This window comes from Dermacentor albipictus, chromosome 7, assembly GCF_038994185.2.
Source record: "Dermacentor albipictus isolate Rhodes 1998 colony chromosome 7, USDA_Dalb.pri_finalv2, whole genome shotgun sequence".
Classification (NCBI taxonomy): domain Eukaryota; kingdom Metazoa; phylum Arthropoda; class Arachnida; order Ixodida; family Ixodidae; genus Dermacentor; species Dermacentor albipictus.
The window spans coordinates 37,908,536-37,927,336 of NC_091827.1; the positions used below are offsets into that span (position 1 = coordinate 37,908,536).

At 48.7% G+C, this 18,801-nt stretch overlaps 1 protein-coding gene across 9 annotated transcripts in view; it reads left to right on the forward strand.

The window, feature by feature from the left end:
* The window catches only part of LOC135905678 (kinesin-like protein KIF26B), a 760,359-nt gene that overhangs the window by 446,111 nt on the left and 295,447 nt on the right, over positions 1–18,801 (forward strand). For all 9 annotated transcript variants that reach the window (XM_070521909.1, XM_070521906.1, XM_070521907.1 and 6 more), the window contains one exon: positions 9,151–9,440. In XM_070521909.1, the coding sequence (XP_070378010.1) occupies positions 9,151–9,440 (290 nt within the window). The remainder of the gene's footprint in view (positions 1–9,150; positions 9,441–18,801) is intronic.

Below are 18,801 nucleotides of genomic sequence, written 5' to 3' on the forward strand. Positions count from 1 at the left end.
GAGAATGCCGCCGCGTTGCGAACACTGATCATCCGTGCAATTTTATTAGATTCCCCGAAGCATTATTCGTAGTACTACATTTTTTTTCTGCCAACAAGCAAACATTCTCCTGTAATCTATGAGTACTACGCGACCTAATATCTAGAATATTTTTTTTCTTTCTTCGTCGCTTTATATCGTTGTGCTTGAAGCAGCGCGGCCGCCTTAGTAGTGTCACGTGCGGTGTGCTCAACAGGAATTAGTGTCACCTGCGAAACGTTTAGCTTACGGCGACTGCGCATTAAAGCTGACTCCTGTGTTTGCCTGGAAGCGGAGAGTTCAGTTTACTCGCAGTCTGAACCTGTGCTGATACGATATTTTTCTACTAAAATATAGATGCTTTTTCCCTCATTGAGGGAAGTTGCGGGAACTTGAAACACTATGGAAGAATACAGGCCAGCCTCAGAAACGTCGCGATGTCCTATCTCTACGTGGCTACATTCAGTGCAATGCCGTCACGAGAAATAGAGGTTCTGGTAGATGAAACCTAAGCTGGTTGGTAAGCAAAGCAGTTAGAATAAATTATAGAGGGCGCCCTGAGGGCTTGCCAGCTTTCTTTCTGAAGCTTGTACGCCTTGGAACTTCATTTGATGCGATGAAATGTTAAATCAATAATGTTATGTCAACATTGTTTTAAGCCCATATTTCTTTATGCATACATATATATTTTTTTGACACCACGACCCAGAACTGCCAAAATCAAGTCGCTTACATACATGTACACCATCACTCCACCCTTTCAGTGCTGGGATTTTTTTGGAAGTGCCGCACGCCCAGCCGCGTGTTCTTTTCTTTTTTTTTTTGCTCGGATATTGTAAAACAAACGCAACGGTTTATTTACAGTTGCGCAGAAATGAAGAAAAGGAATGACACGGATAAAGGCGAACACCTGTTTGTTGCTGTTCTCACATTTCTATACGGCAAAGGTTTCGTCAAAAGAAACGTGGCGGTACAGAAACGCCGAAACGTACTGGTGTGTCGGCGACGTTGAAAGGGATAATGAATTGAACCAATGAGCTCCTCAATAAGGCGCCAAAGTTTTTTTCGCCGCCAGACCGTAACGTGAGCGTGGCCTCCCGTTCCCTTCACTTTCGTCCGTGACAGTTTACCACGCGTTGACGCCGCAGTTTGTGGTTCGGGACACACCGGCGGCGAAATCGTCGATGAAACTGTTCGTCACGCTTCGCTCGATGAAAGGGATCTTTGGGAGGGGGCAGGGAGGGCTACCGCAGCGCGTGGGGGGGGGGGGGTAGGGGTGAACCAACGGGTCTTTTTCGTGATCCCCGTGCAGAAGCACGTCGGCCGGCAGGCGCGGTACGCGCGCATCGCTGAAATTCGGGGATTTTCGCCCCCCCCCCGTCCCTCGTTCGCGGTAATGGCAGTCGGTGTCGCGCGCGCGTTCACCACCCTGACACCGAAGGAGATGGCGACGGAGATAAATGATGCCGATGACGATTGGAAGCCGCCCTCCTCAACCGCCGTCTTGCTTCCCGTGAGGCGATCGCTTTTGCCTCACCCTCTCTACGTCTTCGTCTCCTGCTCGTGACAGCAATAAAAACAAACAAACAAAAAGAAAAGAACGTCAGGGACGAGAAGCTTCGAGATGCCGAGCTTAGGACGAAAACAAAAGAAAGGAAAGGGGGGCAAAAGGAGACCTTTTAAGTCTGGAACCGATGGAGAGACAAAACTAGGGAGCCTCCGAACTTCGCCGCATTCTCGTATTTGTTGCAGTCGTCTCCCTTTTAACTTGTTCGTATTCTTAGTTGGCCTTCGATGTCGAGCCGACGCACTGTTGGGCACCGAGACCAGCGAGTGCGGGCTTTTTTTTTTTCTTCCTCGAAACACAAACGCGCGCCTTGCACGTCTCGGAATAGGTGGACGGTGAAGAGGAGGCGCTTCTTGAAAAGATGAATTGATGGTGCGGCCGTCTGTCGCTCTTTCTTTTTTCTTTCTCTACTTCCGTCCTTTCTTTCTTTTCTTTTTCTCTTTCTCGGTCGCCCGCTATACGCAATCTTCTTCAGCGATGCTTCGTCGCGGCGTTTCCCTCTCTCTATCTCTGTGTCTATCCTTGTTTCTTTTTTTTTTGTTCCTGTGCTTATCTGTTGGCGTCGCAAGTAATAGCGTCCATTCTTCTCCGTTCATTCCACCCTTCCGCTCTCGTAATCCGACAAAATTGTGCGTACGCCGCGAGTGCGCTGTAAGCGTATATATTGGCGTGCCAAGAAGCAAAAAACAAAAAAAATGAAAACGAAACTTTACGTATACGACCTTTCTCCTCTCTCTTTGTTGTTACCTACCTTTTTTCTTTTTTCTTTACTACGGTGTCTCGTCGTTTCCGCCTTTCTGCTGCCCTTCTTCCGCTTACGCGCCTTTCCTTTTTTTCCTTTGGTTTTTGCGTCCTTCTTCGTTCTACGACTTTTTTGTCTTGTTTTGTTTGGAATCGTAGTTTGTTGTTGGCGCACCTTCGAGCTGGCATAGTTGTCTCTATACGGCCGGCTCGTCCCCGTTCGCTCGCGTCGAAACCGTCGGAGAAGCGCCCCCCCCTCCCCCTCCCCTCTCCTCTTATGCGGAATGCCCTCGCTCTCTGACGGTGCATGGGGCCCTTGTGTTGTTGAGCGTCTCCGCATCGGCCCACGTCCGCCCGCCGCTGGCCTGAGGGAAAGGCGTGCTCAAACACTTTCTTTTCGGGTTCTTGGGTTTTGCCTGCCCCCCGCCGAGGTCTGGCTGAGGGCCCAATCTCGCTGAGAGGCCCCTTCTCTCGGGTCGTGCTCGCGTCTCCGCGTGTTTGTGTGTTTTTTTTACTGTGGCGGTGGCAGCAGCCCAGGCCTCTTACGAGCCCATTTTCTACCTCCCTCCCTGCCCCTCCTCTCCTCATTCACATTGTCTACTTCGTCGACGAGTCCTCTTTTTTTTCGGTTAAGTGGTAGACTTTTTCGAGTACGCACCAGGACCCAGCCGTGGGCCACGCCTTCCTGTGTGTCTCTCACGCCCGTCGTGCGAGACTGAGCTATACAGCGCGCAAGCCACGTGGCCGTCTTGTCGTAAAGGGTTGAGCGTTACGTTAGCTGAACTTGAGAAAAAGGGAGAGACAGAGTTCAAGGAAAACACAGAGGCATCGGCCTGAGCTATAGATTACTCTTGCCCGCTACTCTGCACCGGACGGGGAAGAGAAACAGTGATGAGTGACGATGGGGAAGAGGAGGGAGTGTTTGTTTAGAAGCCGTTCACTTTACTGCAATCTCTAAAGCCGCGTGTCCAGCCCAGTGTATTGTGAAAAGTTGAGCCAGTGCCGAAGACAAGAATGCCGTGCCTTGCGTGGTGGCGGGTAGTTTTTTGTTTGTTTTTTTATCCTCGGTGAGTTGAGCGTCGAGTGGAACCTCCGTACCCTCACATGACTGAGAGGGCAGCTGCACTGTAGTGCTCCAGATCTTTCTCTGCTTTGGCGATGGGTGGCTCCTAGGTTATCAAAAGTTCAGGTGCAGTCTGAAAAGCAGGGTGTCAGAGGAGATGATGAGTATACCTGCCTTGCCGTAAACGAATTCTCGGCGCTCGGCTTTTGCTTTACGTTTAAAACTGCAAGAGGCGCCACCTAGATTAAGCAGTATGCAGTGCAGAGAAGCTGCCTTGCTGTTAGGAAAAGTTCGGGGAGCACTTTCGAAAAAAAAAAAAAGACCGGGTAACATATTTCAGCATAGTGGGAAAAATTTTTTTTTTCGTTCTTCTCCTGTTTTCCTTTTTCAGTTGAACAAATAAATAAATAAAGTTTACTCCAGAAACAGATTGCGGCTGGCGTAAAGTCTGTATGTTCCCAGTTACCTAATCTCTTCAATCCACTCAAAGTAATATCGTCCGCTGTAAGCACCTAAAAGCATTAAAAAGTTGAATTTACCAGCATACGAGTGGGACTGCAATCAGGCTAACTACAGACGTCAGGTAGGCTGTGTTGCGGAGAAAATAAATTACTGTACAAAGGGGTAATGGCCTCTTACGCAGTGCTCAAACATTCGAGGTAAGTTTGTGCGCTGGGTATGTAAAACAAGCTTGTGTCTGAGCAGTAAATCTCGCCGAAACAAAACAGCGTCCCTTAGTTTAGAAAAGAGTGAACTCGCCATGGAAGTGATTCCCTCCATTATGTGTTTTGCATGTAAATCGCCTAGTTAGCATGCAGATTTTACCTCACCGCGGTGTACTTGGTATAGCGAACGCGCCGACTTAACTAGCTAGGCTGAACATAACAAAGAAAAAGTTGCTGCGGTCAAGTTTCGTTAAGTAGATACAAGGTTTCATCTTTATAATGGAGATATTACATTTCTTAGAGTGAATTTTGTTGTATAACGCATCATTAAAAGGGTAAGTATTCTGAGATTTTATGCATGCGCATTTAACTGAGAACACATAAAATGACGGCGAAAAGCTCGTCAGCAGCCCTCTCGCCATTGTTTGTACAGAGGACCGAAGAGTTCTTCCGAGGAGCATGGTTTAATTATTGTCGTATTTGACAAAAAAAGAAACAGGTTCAACATATGCTGTGTAAACGTGCTCAGTACGTAGACTTTGTCTATCGCTGATGACAGCCATAGATTGTTTATTTGAAACTAACCATAATAGTGGCAGACGATCTAGATCCCCCACATCTGCTCACATATGCACGTTCAGTCAAAAACGGGAACAGACGGTTTTCAGCGGACGTAGTCTTGTTGAGACATCTATGTTGTAATCAGCCTTCTGTATGCGCTCTACATATGCTATGTAAATCCACGGCAAGATTTTGCTGGTTGCGTACACTTTGTCGATGACAAATGACAACCTCAAGTGGTTTATTTGAAGCAAAAACCATACTGCACGATGGACAACGACTGCAGGCGATCCAAGAAGCGAATTCGGGAAGCTTATTATTCGTCTGCGCTCTTAGCCAATGGTCGGCTGCCTTCACTAATAATATCCTACACCGCAATTTTCTTGAATTCAGTTTTTAGCGGGGGAACGTTTTCGTGTACACTGGCCCAGATCTCCCCACTTCTGCTTACGTGTTCACTCAATACCAGAAACAGGCGATTCTCTTCGGAAGCAGAGGATGCTCTCCAGAAATAACTGCTCTCTCTAATAACGGACAGACGATGAAACAGAAGTGCATCGTCTGCGCGGGAATGACCTCTTCAGGGCTGCGCAGTGACTTCGCAATATCAGCGTCGGTAATTTCTATGGTTGCGGGTGATATTCAGCATGAACCGCTTATCTGCAGGTTCGCCGGTTATTACGCCAAACAGCCGAAAGTTTCCTGCCTGCCGGGCATCGTATCACTATGCCTCCAACTACGTGTCTTCTGCTTTCGATGGTGTCCTCGTTGTACGTTTCATACGAGGCCTAATACAGACAGGGGAAAGTGGTTCGAGTGGGTGGCTGGCGTTGTTCGGAGAACGCGCACCAGAGTGCGCCAGAGCAGGGAAAGCCGAATGCTCTCACGCAGCGAAGCCAGTAAACGCTAATCGGACGCTAACGAGCTATGTTTTCCCGTGGCGACTGCGCGCTCAGACGCAATCGGTCCCTAATCGAATTTGCAGGCTCTTGTCGCGACCCCCCCCCTCAACCCCTCTCCACACACAGACACACGGCCACTCACGTCCCCAAATCGCTCCAGTCTCCTACTCTGCTTTGCCCGCTTGCGATTCTGGCGCCCCCTGGAGGCCTTGTCGTAACGACTCTTGTCATGCAGACCACTTCGGGACAAGGGCGGACAGAGGGGCCTCTTAAGGGGAGTGCAAACACGAGTACTTCTGGCAGTTGCAGGCTCGTATAGTGGAATGAATACGCACTTGGTGCCCGGCGTTTCGTAGATATAACATTTCAACGTGAAACTGCAGAGAAAAGAAAAAGGTAGATATTAACGTGACATCAACGCAGTTACATCTGCTGCAGGCGCTACTGATGAAGATGAAATGGACAGCCGCAGCTCTGTCGCAATTTACGGAAATCTTTCGCGCACACTGTGCTGAAACGCGTCCAGACGTGCTTGCGACAATAGCTTGATCGTTTGGATTGTCCAGATAAGAGACTAAGAATTCGCTGAGGAATAAAACAGGAAGGTGTTTTACTTAATGCGTGTGATGTAAAGTGGAGACTATTGGTAGTCTGCGAGCTGTAGGTGTAAAGTTTTGTTTGAAGATTCATTCGTGATTGCCTCTAAGTCCCGAGAAGTTGCACGCTTGGGAGCACACAGCCTCGCCTTGAATGTTTTCGAGCGAGTTATACTTTCCGCGGTTCATCGCTGCTGGGGAGTGATTTTGGCCCGGCGAAACCTTTGCCAGGTTTGCCGATACAGAGGCTATACACATCTGAATACGAATGAAACTAATTTCTGCGGTTCGGTTTTATCGTGGTGTGGTCCCATTCACGATACGCGGGCCAGTCGCCATAGCGTGCACCAAACCACAGCTGTCTGCAGCCGAATTCACAAAGCCTAGCCATTAGCAAGAGTTGCATATCATATTGACCGCAAATAAAGACGGGGACAGCGGAAGATAATTATTTGCGGTCAATATGATATGGGCAGGAAACATCAACTAGGCCAAACTGAAGTTCTTCTGTAGCAAGAGTTGTTTGTCATCGGCCGGTCGCCTTCGCTGGAAATCACTTCGACATCACGATCGCCGGGGGAACTCCTTCTTGCGAAGAGTTCTGGGCTAAGTAATTTTTTTATGCGAATACAGGCCTTGATTCACAAGAGCCAATTTCCATCTGTATGCCACCGGCACTAAATAGGTTCAGCATTAGCAATGGTTTTCATCTGCTTTTACGAACAATTTTTTTTCTTTTTACGTAAAGGCTTTTTTTTTGGGGGGGGGGGGGGGCGGAGGCAAATGCAGGAGGCTCTGGAACCGTATTCACAAAGGTAGTTGTTCGCAAGAGCTGTCTGGCAATGGCTGGCAGCCATCGCTAAATATTATGTCCAGCGTCACCATTTGGTGAGCCCTACTCTTACGAACAGTTCTGTCGTTACAACTTTTCTTTTTTGTCATAAAATACGGACCGTGATGTCCTGTGTTATATCGCGGGTCTATGCCGTGCGCAAATTGATTCAGATTGCGCCGCGTAACAGCCCAAACAGAACGGGACGCGTGTACGCTAAAGCGCCGCTTACGTAAACAATCCATCACTCCGAACTGCTTCTTTTTTTTCTCTCTCGTTCTTTTCTCTTCTCACACACTCGCGAGACAAATGAGTGTTTCTGCTGCGTAAAACGTCGCGTCAGGTATGTACGGAAAGGTGTGTAGCAATTAAGAGGAGACCGCGCCCGTCCTCGTGTCGCTTTCTTACTTTCTTTTCATTGTTTCTCTTTTTTTCGCTCAGCTAGCTGGGCGCTGTTGACTTTGCGTCAGCGCTTAATGCGCCGGGTGGTCCCTCGCACGTTAGCCGAGACTTCGTGTCTGTAGTTCGCGGTGTCGGGGCCGTGATTGTTGTCACGTGGCTGTTCTCGCTCGTCGCTTCTTTCTTCTTACTTTTCTTCTCGGCCTTCCCCGTCACTCAATTTCTCCGTCTTTTTATCTCTCTCTCTCTCTCTCCCCGTCCCTCTCAGTCCCTCGCCACGTGACCTTGTTTATTTCATTGTTCGTTCCTTCCTTCCCTATATGCGTTACTCCGGCCTGGTGTTCCGTCTTCATTAATGACCGGAGCTGGCGCGGTGTAACAGTGCCCGTCACTCCAGCCGATTCCTTCCTCTCTCTCTCTCTCTCTCTCTCTCTCTCTCTCTTTCTTTTCCTCGCCGCTTCTCCCAGAGCCTCGACTTGATGGATGGCCGCTCTCGGTGGGTCGTATACAGGGGTGCGAGATGCGCGCCAAACCGCGGAAATGCGCGCTAGATGCTTCGACTCTCTCTCTCCTGTACACGGGGAGTCCCATGTTGACACGAGCGCGCGAGGTCATTCGGGCTCGCCCGCGGAACAACCGCTCTGGTTTGCGGAAGAAGTTAACTGCTAGGCGCTGCGTGAGTTGGCGCTAAACATTGTTTCCGCACCGCTCGAGGGTTGTTGCTCCGTCACACCGGGTGTCCCGGCAAACGCGCTAAATAACTCCTAATTTAACTAGATAAATAACTTGCGAACCTACATATTATTAACTAGTTGACTAGCTAGCTAGCTATAGCTCGGCAAGTAAAACAATAAATAAGTTACGTGCGTCTTTCGCAACCCTTACCAGCGTTAGAATCATCTAAAGGATCGACTACTTAGAATGGGTGGTTACAGATGTCCCGTGTTGTACTACGGTGTTGTACTACTACTACTACCCGTGTTGTACTACTACTAACAGGTGTCGCGTGTTGTACTACGGTGTTGCATTCCTACTACCCGTGTTGTACTACTATTAAGAGGTATGCCATGTTGCACTACGGTGTTGTACTGGTACTGCCCGTGTTGTACTACTACTAACAGGTGTCCCGTGTTGTACTACGGTGTTGTACTACTACTTCCCGTGTTGTACAACTACTAATAGGTGTCCCGTGTTGTACTACAGTGTTATACTACTTGTACTACTACTCGTGTTCTACTACTGGCAGGTGCCCCGTGTTGTACTACGGTGTTGTACTACTACTACTACCCGTGTTGTACTACTACTAACAGGTGTCGCGTGTTGTACTACGGTGTTGCATTCCTACTACCCGTGTTGTACTACTATTAACAGGTATGCCATGTTGCACTACGGTGTTGTACTGGTACTGCCCGTGTTGTACTACTACTAACAGGTGTCCCCTGTTGTACTACGGTGTTGTACTACTACTTCCCGTGTTGTACTACTACTAATAGGTGTCCCGTGTTGTACTACAGTGTTATACTACTTGTACTACTACTCGTGTTGTACTACTGGCAGGTGTCCCGTGTTGTACTACGGTGTTGTACTACTAGTACTACTACTCGTGTTCTACTACTGGCAGGTGCCCTGTTTTGTACTACGGTGTTGTACTACTACTACCACCCGTGTTGTACTACGGTGTTGTACTACTACTTCCCGAGTTGTACTACTACTAATACGTGTCCCGTGTTGTACTACGGTGTTGTACTACTACTACCACCCGTGTTGTACTCCTACTAACGGGTGTTCCCCTGTTGTGCCACGCAGGAGCTGGCCGCCCGCACGGGCTGCGCGGTGTCGGCCAGCGGGTCCGAGTCCGGCGCCTCGCCCTCGTCGAGCACGGGCGACGTGCCGCCGTTCGCGCCGGCGCCGTCGCCCGCGGGTTCGGCGCCCCCGTGCTCGTCGTACCTGCTCCAGCAGCTGGCCTCCAGCTGCTCCTTCCCAAACTCGCTGGACGGCGTCCAGAGCACGTGCCACAGCTCGCCCTGCGGCGGGCCGGCGTCGGCCGCGGCGCAGCTCCGCTCGTCGCCGTCGGCGGCCGCCTCCTTCTTCGCCAGGTGAGCGCGCATGTTTGTTTGTAGTAGCAGTAATGGTTAGTTAGGGCAGAAAGCGATGTACCACGTTTTCCCGGAGATTTTCCAGAAACGCGCCGTCGTGTTGACTATACGCCCGTCATCGGCTAGACTGGTGCAAACTTTGGCGACGAATGTTTCTACCTAGTCAGCAGTATAGTCAGGGGTATATTCGTAGTTCTTGCCTAACCGAGTGAAGGGAATCTACGATGGTTCCTATCATGATGACTTCCATACTCAACGTGAACTAATATATATATATATATATATATATATATATATATATATATATATATATATTGCGGGTTTGCGGGGGTGGTCCAGCATACTTGTTTCGCATTGAACTTGTTGAATTTAGCAAAAGTGCGGCGGGAGCTTATCACAATAATTTCAACTCAGCGAGCAAACACGCGAAGCCGATCAGCGAACACAGCAAAATACGACGTTTCCTGCATTGGAACTTATTACGTGGTTGCTAAGTGAGAAAGCTGGTCGTCTTTAGCCATTCTCGATCACTGCGTTATTAATAACGCCGCTGTATACTGGCAAGATTTTTTTTTTGTCTTATCGCTTCTCTCGTTAGGTGTACCATTATGACGTCATTTTTGCCTCACGCTTATACGTTGCTGCTTGCCATCTCCGTTAACGGTTCCTGCAGTCATGACGAAACTGCTACGTAAGCGAGGCAAATTGCTCTCTACGATAATGGAGCGTGGGGTCATTTTAAGCACGTAACATCCACCTCTATCGAGCATACGTTTCGATCGATAAAGCAAAACAAATATTTGTATATCGCGTTCGTGATGTACGACCTCAATTTAGGCCTAACGGAACTAACGGTAAAAACTTTGCGCTCTCGTTTGAATTTAGGACCCAGCGATGATTTCCCGCCGTGTCCTTTCGACCCGCCACCTCTCTCTCCCGACAGAGATTCTAAAACTTAGAACCCAGTTCTTTTTTTGTTGTTGTTCCCGCGTTTTACGAACAATTAGGCACTTGTCGCGCGATCATTTAGGCCCCGATGCTCTGCACAGAGGGGGAGCGAGAAAAATAATCACTCCGTGAATTCAGGGTCTGGCGGAGAGGAGCGAGCAACGCGGGAAGTGGTAGAATGCTGGGCCAAATAAACGACACGTACGCACGCACACACAGAGAAAAAAGAATTGTCGAATGTCTTTACGCTGCATCGCACGACCCCGCCTCTCAACCCCTTCACGCCTCGCGTGCTGCGGAAAACTTCAAGTTTCGCCAATTTCGCGTCGCCTTAATGAACCGTTCTCAATGCGCGTTGACGACCTGACCCTGTGTGGGGACACCGCGTGGGCTTTTCTTTTCACAAGTGCACGCACGTGTCCCCAGCACGCGCGAACTCGCCCACAACGCGCGCAACCCGCACCCACGTGGTTCGGGCGACGGAGCCAATGCGTGTGCATAGGCCTAACCGGAGTGGCTGCGCGCGGGAGCTGGGCTCCGTTTCCTTACGCCGACGGCAACGGAGCCTAATAGACGCTAATGGCGGCCGTTAGGCTTAACCGGGGCCGGACGAGTATCAGGTGCGGGGTTGCACGCTCCTTCGCCGATATTGTCGGTCACGTGAGACCGTGAGAAGAGGGAAATTACGGTTGCGAAGGAAACACAGTTTGGATGGGGAGGAGAGAAGCGCGAAGTAAAAAAGAGAGAGAGAGCTACGTGTGCTCTGGACGACGCTGGCCGGCCCTCCTGGTCGCTCGACGGTGACGCGCCGCTTAGAAATGAGTCTCATATTGAAGGAGCGGTGTTATTAATGGGAAGAAATGGCATTCATAACTCAAGCGGACGAGGGATCGAAGGGAGCGAGGAGATTGGTATCTTAGGGGAGTGCAGGGGAACAACTGGAACCTCAGTTAGGCAATACTCCTTGCGAGAAGGTTGCCTATCATCGCCCCAGCCTACAATAGGTCGCGTAGACAAGGAAGCCAGCTATGTGTAGAGATGGAAGGAGGGAAGGGGGGGGGGGGCGCTCTCGCGGCTAAACCGTCAACTCGTTCGCACGCAAATTCTGCACCGAGGTCGCATTTCGCGGTGACATTTGGTTGTTATCATTTATGTTACTGACGACAGTATTAAACCTCACCCCCGCCAGCGCACGAATCTATGCCTGAGTGAAAGATGAGCATTTCCTCGCGTGGAGGAACCAGGAACTCGTTAAGCGCAGCCCACAATGTTTGTAGAAATCCGCGAATGTGTTTTATTTCTATGATATTAAATTTGCGAGAAATGAAATCCAGATTCGTCCCGTTGCTCAAATCATTCATTTATTTACGACCCATCTTGGTGAAGGGTGTGTGTGTGCATAAATATATAGATTCGATTAGCTTAGATACGCGTATATATTTACGCTGTGTAGGTCTTGAAAGTTTTCAACTTGTGAGAAGTGGAATTTATTTATGGGACCGACCTGAATTTGCTTTGTGCATTGGCAGGTTTCTTTCTGTTAGGTTTCTTCACTAATCCTCAAGCGTTTATTCAGCTTTTCTACGTCTTTTTCGTATTTATCATTCTGTGGCTGATTTTAGATCCCAGTGCTGGAATCTCCCAGCTCCCCACGTCTGCTCGAGGCTCAACAGAACTGTGCTTTAATAAAGCACGTCCCGTCGTATCTCTGGCAAACATCACGTGCGCCATAAAGCTCATGCTTTCACGAACATCTAGTCCTCGAGTACCGAGCTTTTGGCTTCGAGGTTGAGTACGAAGCCAGCGCCCCGGGACGATAACGACAAGAACAAGAAAAAAAAGGGGGAGGGCGTTTCTTGAGAGCGGGCGAAAGTTTTGATGGCCGAGCTAAGGAGAGCAAGACACCACACCCGGTCACGGAATGTCTAATCAGAGGCGACAAGGGCGTAAAACGAAGACAAACAACCGAGGCGTCATCTCGTGGGGGTTTGAATGAGCGAAAACAACGCTCGAAATCCCGTACGAAGCACGCAGTTATGTAATCACGAACGAGTCCCAGAGAGCGCCTAGGGGAACGGGGAGAGAACGCGCACTTATTTTACCAGTCCCTCGAGGAAAAAAAAATAGCCTGGAGCTAGTTCACAATTTCTACAACCGACACTCAACTTTTGCACGCGCGGTGCTATGTATCGCTATGAAGCTAGTGCAGTATACTATACGCCATACCAGTTCCCGAAACCCTTCAGTGTTGCTAACCGTTATATCTTTTTATTTATACGAAGCGGAACTAAACCGAAACAAAGTCAAAGTTCGTTAAACTCGAACTGAACTGGTAATTCTTTTTTCTGTTCGATGCCCTGATTTCATCTTCATTAAACCCCGGTGAGTGTAAGTTGACGTGATTATGAGCGTCAACGAATACGCGTGAGTGTGGATCAGACTAGTGTGCAAGTGAATGCGTGGCACTGCATGTGAATGTGCGTATAAATATGACTTTGAAGCGAGTAGGTCCGACGTCGCTCTGAATCACTTACCTCTTAAGTGCGGTGGGGATTCATACAAGTCATTAGCCTGTGACGGAAAGGAAGTACGCTACGTGCCCTCCTGAACTATAGGCTACGAGACTTGGGCTCTCTAAATCAAAGAAAGCAACAAATAAAAAAACAAGATGAATCGTAGCAAACATTCCCTTTTGCCTGTTCCTCGAATGGTGCCGTATTTCAGCGATAACGGCATAGAACCAATCACGGTTACTGTCAGGGCCCACACAGAAGGTAAAGCATATCCTCTCTATTTCGCTTACGACCTGCCGTACAGATTCTGCGCGTTTCAATTAACTGGCGTCCCCCAAAGTTGTCGCTTTCAAACTTTCCAAAAATATCGTGCTGTTTTCCCGAAGGCAGCATCCATATATAGCCATGTACTCTACACACGCGCGCGCACAGTCACACAGGCGCAAGCCAGCGATGAGAAAAGCGCGTAATTTTTCCTCGTTCCGCCAGAGTTCGAGAACAAATAAAGCGTCGCGAGACCAAGTTTGCGCAGGGCTTTTCAAAATCCTCGCTCCCGCACACCGTCGTCTCCTTCCCTTCGCACCCTCTTTCCCAATTTCCCTATGCCCTCTATCCCGAAACGCCGTCATATTTCCCATATTTTCCCCCGCGTTCCTCTAACCTCCCTCGAAACTATTTCTTGCTCCATCCATTGTTTTTTTTTGGTTTCCTTCCTGTTCCTCTTCCGGGAGGGAAACGGGAGAGGAGGGATGGAGAGAGCCCGCCGCCTCCACGCGACCTCCGTGATTCCCGGCAACGGCGGCAGCGCGAGAAATAATTGTTTTGGCCCGATTTAATTATTCCCGTGGGAGCGACACAACCGACGTGGGCGGCACGAGGAACGCGAGCGCGAGCTCGCCCGCTATGGCTGTGAAAGAATAGTCCCGGCTCGGCTTGGCTCGTATATATATTATGCGTTCGTCGGTTCGCCCCCTCCCTCCTTCTCTTCTTCCTTTCCTAACCCCCCTTTTCCTTACTGTTCGTCGCCTTCCTATTTGACCCACCTCGCCTCTCTCTCTCTCTCACTGCTCCTCCTTTCTCAACCTTCTTTCTCGTTTCTCTCTTTCCTACTGCGTTCCTCCGTCATAATCCTCTCTTAGCCTTCTTTCCTTTTGTTTTATCTCTCTTTCTCTCTCTTCAACGCGGCTTCTGATCTGAGCTCGTCATCCAGGGAGATTTTTCTGGGACGTTCAGTGTTCGAGGCTTCTACCTCCGGTGTCGTGGAAACGTGCGGGAAAAGAAGGGAAAGGGGAAATAAAAACGACTCCCTGGTGGAAAGTTTGTCAAGAGACGATTATTGCTCGTCGCCTCTTGTTTGTTCGGAGGGCCCGCAGCTGTCGTTCGGTAGTCGTTGTGTAGATGATGTAGCCGCAGCGTATATATATATATAATATATGGCTATTATTTATGTTTCTGGATGGGCGTAATGTTGTGCACAAGATGAGATCTCACTCTGCGACACTCTCCCACAGCGTCGCTTACTCCTCAGTCCTTAACTATAGTCAACGGGTTTCTGGTGCATACAATATTTCAAGTGTTGCCTAACATCAGAGCGTGCTTTTATATGTATTTATTTATTTATTTATTTATTTATTTGCGTATGATTGTTTTTTTTCCTTTGCAGCATATACCATATAGTTCCACGTTTCGTTGATTTTAGTTTCAGTGCAGCATAACTAGCCTTCACTTCGACAGAAGAGAACGTGTTCATGTTGAAGTTTACTGAACATCTATAGTGTGTCCGTTAACACCATGAAAAAAAAAACTGTTGCGTGAATTTCATGTGTGAGACAGGCTGGGATAAGCGGAAATGAATGGAAGTCAGTCACGTGGAACTCACGTTGTAGGCATCGTAGTACTTATGCTAGGATTGCGACCTCACCACATATGAACAGCGGTGAGCAACTGCGAAAGTTTACCTGAAATATGCTCTAAACACTTCCTTTTTCGTTGTTACTTCATTTTAATGCCATAACATTGCCTAGTTGTTTAGTACTCTGACAGACGTATCTTGCTGGTGTTTACGTGAAATAGCACGGAGCCGATCTCGGAGGCAATGTAATCAACTTCGTGGAGGAGGTGATCCTGTTAATATCGCATTGCAGTCGCATGCTGCCCCCACCCCATCAAAGATCCGTGTAAATTGCTCCTGACAGCACCATCCCGCTTTTTAACGTACATTTCGGGAAGATGCAGAAACGACCTGCATGATCAATTTCTGGCGAATAATTAATGCCGCAAGAACCGTACACCGCTTAACGTCAACAAGAGATCATGAAAATGCGAATCTCTTCATTTCTCGAAGAACAAAAGAATTGAACTAAATGTTACTTGAGGTAAAAATTATTTAGTACAGTATTTACTCGATTAGTAATTGGTTTTCTGAGCTTTTCAATACTGAACTTTGCTCCAACGCGTAAAAAAAAAAAGAAAAAGAAGGCATGCTGCTGTGGATGCTGCGTTAAGCGTCCGGCACATAAATCGGCACGATTGAAGCAGCAAAGTCGGTGTATCAAATGTGACAAGTTAAACAAAGAGAAGAAAGCATGCATTTATTACGTGTCAGGACCGCGATACGATCATGAGGCACGCCGAAATGGAGTGGCGCCGGATAAATTTCGACCCCCTGGGTTCCTTCTTTGTTTAACGCGCACCCAATGCGCGGTAGAACGGGCGCTCTTGCGTTCCCCCACCGCCATACGAACGCGGCCACCGCAGCGGCATTCGAACCCGCGTCTCCGAGCAGAGCAGCCCATCGCCACATCCACATGGCTACCGTGGCGGATAATGACGAGTCGAGTATTGTTGGAAGAAAAATTACTCGACATTTACCTCGCGTGTGTTCACTTTATACATGGTGCATGCGGTAATAGAGGGGAAAAAAAGAAGAAAAATATTGGAGGACGCTTAAGCTTCGCATTCAAGAGTGGAACGCGACAGCGTTCCCATCGACCCGCCAAGGGGTGTAACACAATGCGCTATGGCGCAGGGATCACTTACGAGGCGCCCCGCATCGGACTTTGCGCCTACCTATCACACGGAGAGCGTCGAGCAACGCAGCGTTCGGCGCGGCAACGAAACGTGCGCCTGAGCAAACGGAACGAACCAAAGGACTCGGTGTCTTGGAAGGGGAAACCATCTACGCCAGCCAAACGTCGTGATCGGCACGGGCAGAGAGATAGATAAATAGTAATCTAAAGAAAGGAACGGCGCTTGATTCTGCAACCCGCGTGGGAGCAGGGCGAAGCGTTGTCAGGGGAGAGAGAACCGGTCCGCGCACAGCCCCAATGCGCGCATGGCGCGCCACCTGTCAGGGCAGCGTCGTACATTGAGAGGAAGGGGTCTTTTGTGTTTGCCGCAAGATGGCTCTGCGTGTGCGGTAAGCGCAGAAGAAATGTAGCGGAAACGTACTTCGCTATCGTGTAAATGCGACTTCTGTAAGTTACAGGCTCATAATTACCGATATAGACCGCAGTATAACTTTCTACGGCACGTTTTTAAGGCAACACCGCGTTCACTAGACGCGCGTTTGTACCGCTTTGAAGCATCGAACTCGTGGCTGAGTGGTAGCGTCTCCGTCCCACACTCCGGAGACCCTGGTTCGATTCCCACCCAGCCCATCTTGGAAGTTGCTTTTTATTTATTAAGTGCCTGCCATGATTTATCGCTCACGGCCAACGCCGCGGACGCCGACACCGACGCCGACGACACCGGCTTTTCTGCGACACGAGCTCCTTAACGCTATCGCGTTAAAACGGCACCGAACTGCCGAGAAGTCATATTTGCGTAGCGGGAAAAATCGTAAGACTTGCGCCGCTTCTGGCGACATCAGGCCGTATACAAGTGTGCTGCGTATCTACAATAATGTTCCGTTTAGCAGTTTCCCCACGAGCGTGCCTCCAAGCAGTTGGGGACAGTCTTAACTGGAACGACGCTGGTGCATATTTTTTTAGCAGGTTCCGGGGATGCATATACCGGAAAATGGTGATAGTGTTAGGATTTGACTGTACTGCTGCTTGACTTTAATTTCGCAATAGGAACTTAGTCCTAGACTGGATAACTGAAAATTTGCGTAATTTTTGTTTATTAGTTTGCCACCGGGAAGTAACCGTTTAGGGTAGAAGTAATATCCGCCTCTATTAGTAATCCATCTGAACAGAACGAATTGCAACGCTTCATGTGGTGTTAAGAAAAAAAATATGAAGAACGAGAACGTTGTCCTAAGCATAAAAAAAATACAACTCGTATAAGTTTACTACATGTGGGCTTTCGTTTTTCTTTTTCTTTTTTTAACTCAGGCGCACTCTTAACTATGAGCCATCTACCTTCGAGTTTAGATCGTTGTGCGAAGCAACCATTTTATATGCAATGCTTCAAAACCTAAAGAACAAGAATAACGGCTGTAAGTGTGCGTGAGCTTAGATAAGAGAACGGAAGAATAAAGAGCACACAATGGCTCGTAGGTGAAGCACCCACTTATAACGAGCAATGCACCCCATTTAAACAAAACAAAAAAAGAAAAGGATCAAGAAACTGTACTTCAAGGGGTAGGCTGCTTCCAACACTACGTCCCTACAGAAACCGACATTTCCCTACCGACCTTGCGTAGCAGGAACAAGAGGGAATTGTTAGGGAAATCAGGCAATGCGAACGAAAAAAACAAACAAAAAAGACTCGCAAAGCAGAATCAAGTCAGCGTGTGTATGCTGTGCGCAAAAAAAAAGAAAGGAAAAGAAAAGAAAATGGAAGCATGAAACGGTACTGCGGAAATAGCTTCGCGATGGCGAACCAGAGCACCGTTCTCCCAACGTACACTCCTCTCTTCCTTCTTCGTTCTTTCCAAGAAAAAATAAATAAATATGGTAAAACAAAAGCCGGTGATAAATAAAGTATGCAGGCGCAGAACGGTCGAAGAAGCATCGCTCGGAAGCGTCAATGGCCGTTGGAGCCGCCATCAAGACTGGCACATAAACATTCGCCCGAGCACGCATTCCGCGATGTGCGTTCTCGGCAACGAACAGCAGCAGAGCGAGGGAGGCGGGGGGGGGGGGGAGGATGTGGGGGAAGGGGAAGGGGCAAAGTAGATATCATCAGAGAAAGGGCAGCCGAACGCTTCTACTATATATTGCACGGCATCGCCCCCCCCCCTCCCCCTCCTTGCTTTACACGGCATTACGTTGCCTTGCTTCGGGACGTGACGGAAAAGAACAGAAAAACAAAAAAAGAAGACGCACGCGCACAAAAAAAAAAAAGAAAGCACTTCTTCCGCTTTCCGCATTTTCGCTCGCAATGGTCTTCGCCGACCCGTTCGTTGGATGTTATGCAAACCGCGGTGGCAGCCATGGCATGGCCGGAGCAAATAAGGAAGGAAAGGTGAAAAAGAAAAAAGAAAGAAAGAAAGAAAGAAAGGAAGAAAGAAAGAAAGAAATTGTGTCTTGCCTTCTTTCTTTGTTTTGTCTTTTTGTTCTAGCTCGCGCACACAGCGTGCACTACGGCGCCATTACACGAGATGGTTATTTTGCAGAAAGGTGGCGGAAGCGCGGGCTTTTTTTTGTGTCTTGTCTGTCACGCGGGAGGAGCGGAGGGAGTCGTTAATTCACAGTGCCATCTATCGCCAGGTCGGCGCGCTACGGTGTGCGCGTTAAATTTTGCGCCGGCTGGAAGGCGGTGCGCAGTTCTTTGAGGTGAAGCAATCGGCCAGACGGTGTAAAAGAGCCTAGAGTTGAAGACTTAAGGCAGACAAAGAAGAGATATATATGTAGTCATATATATATATAGTCATATCGTAAGAAGCCAACGAACACTGACACCAAGGACAACATAGGGGAAATTACTTGTGCTTAATAAATGAAATAAAGAAA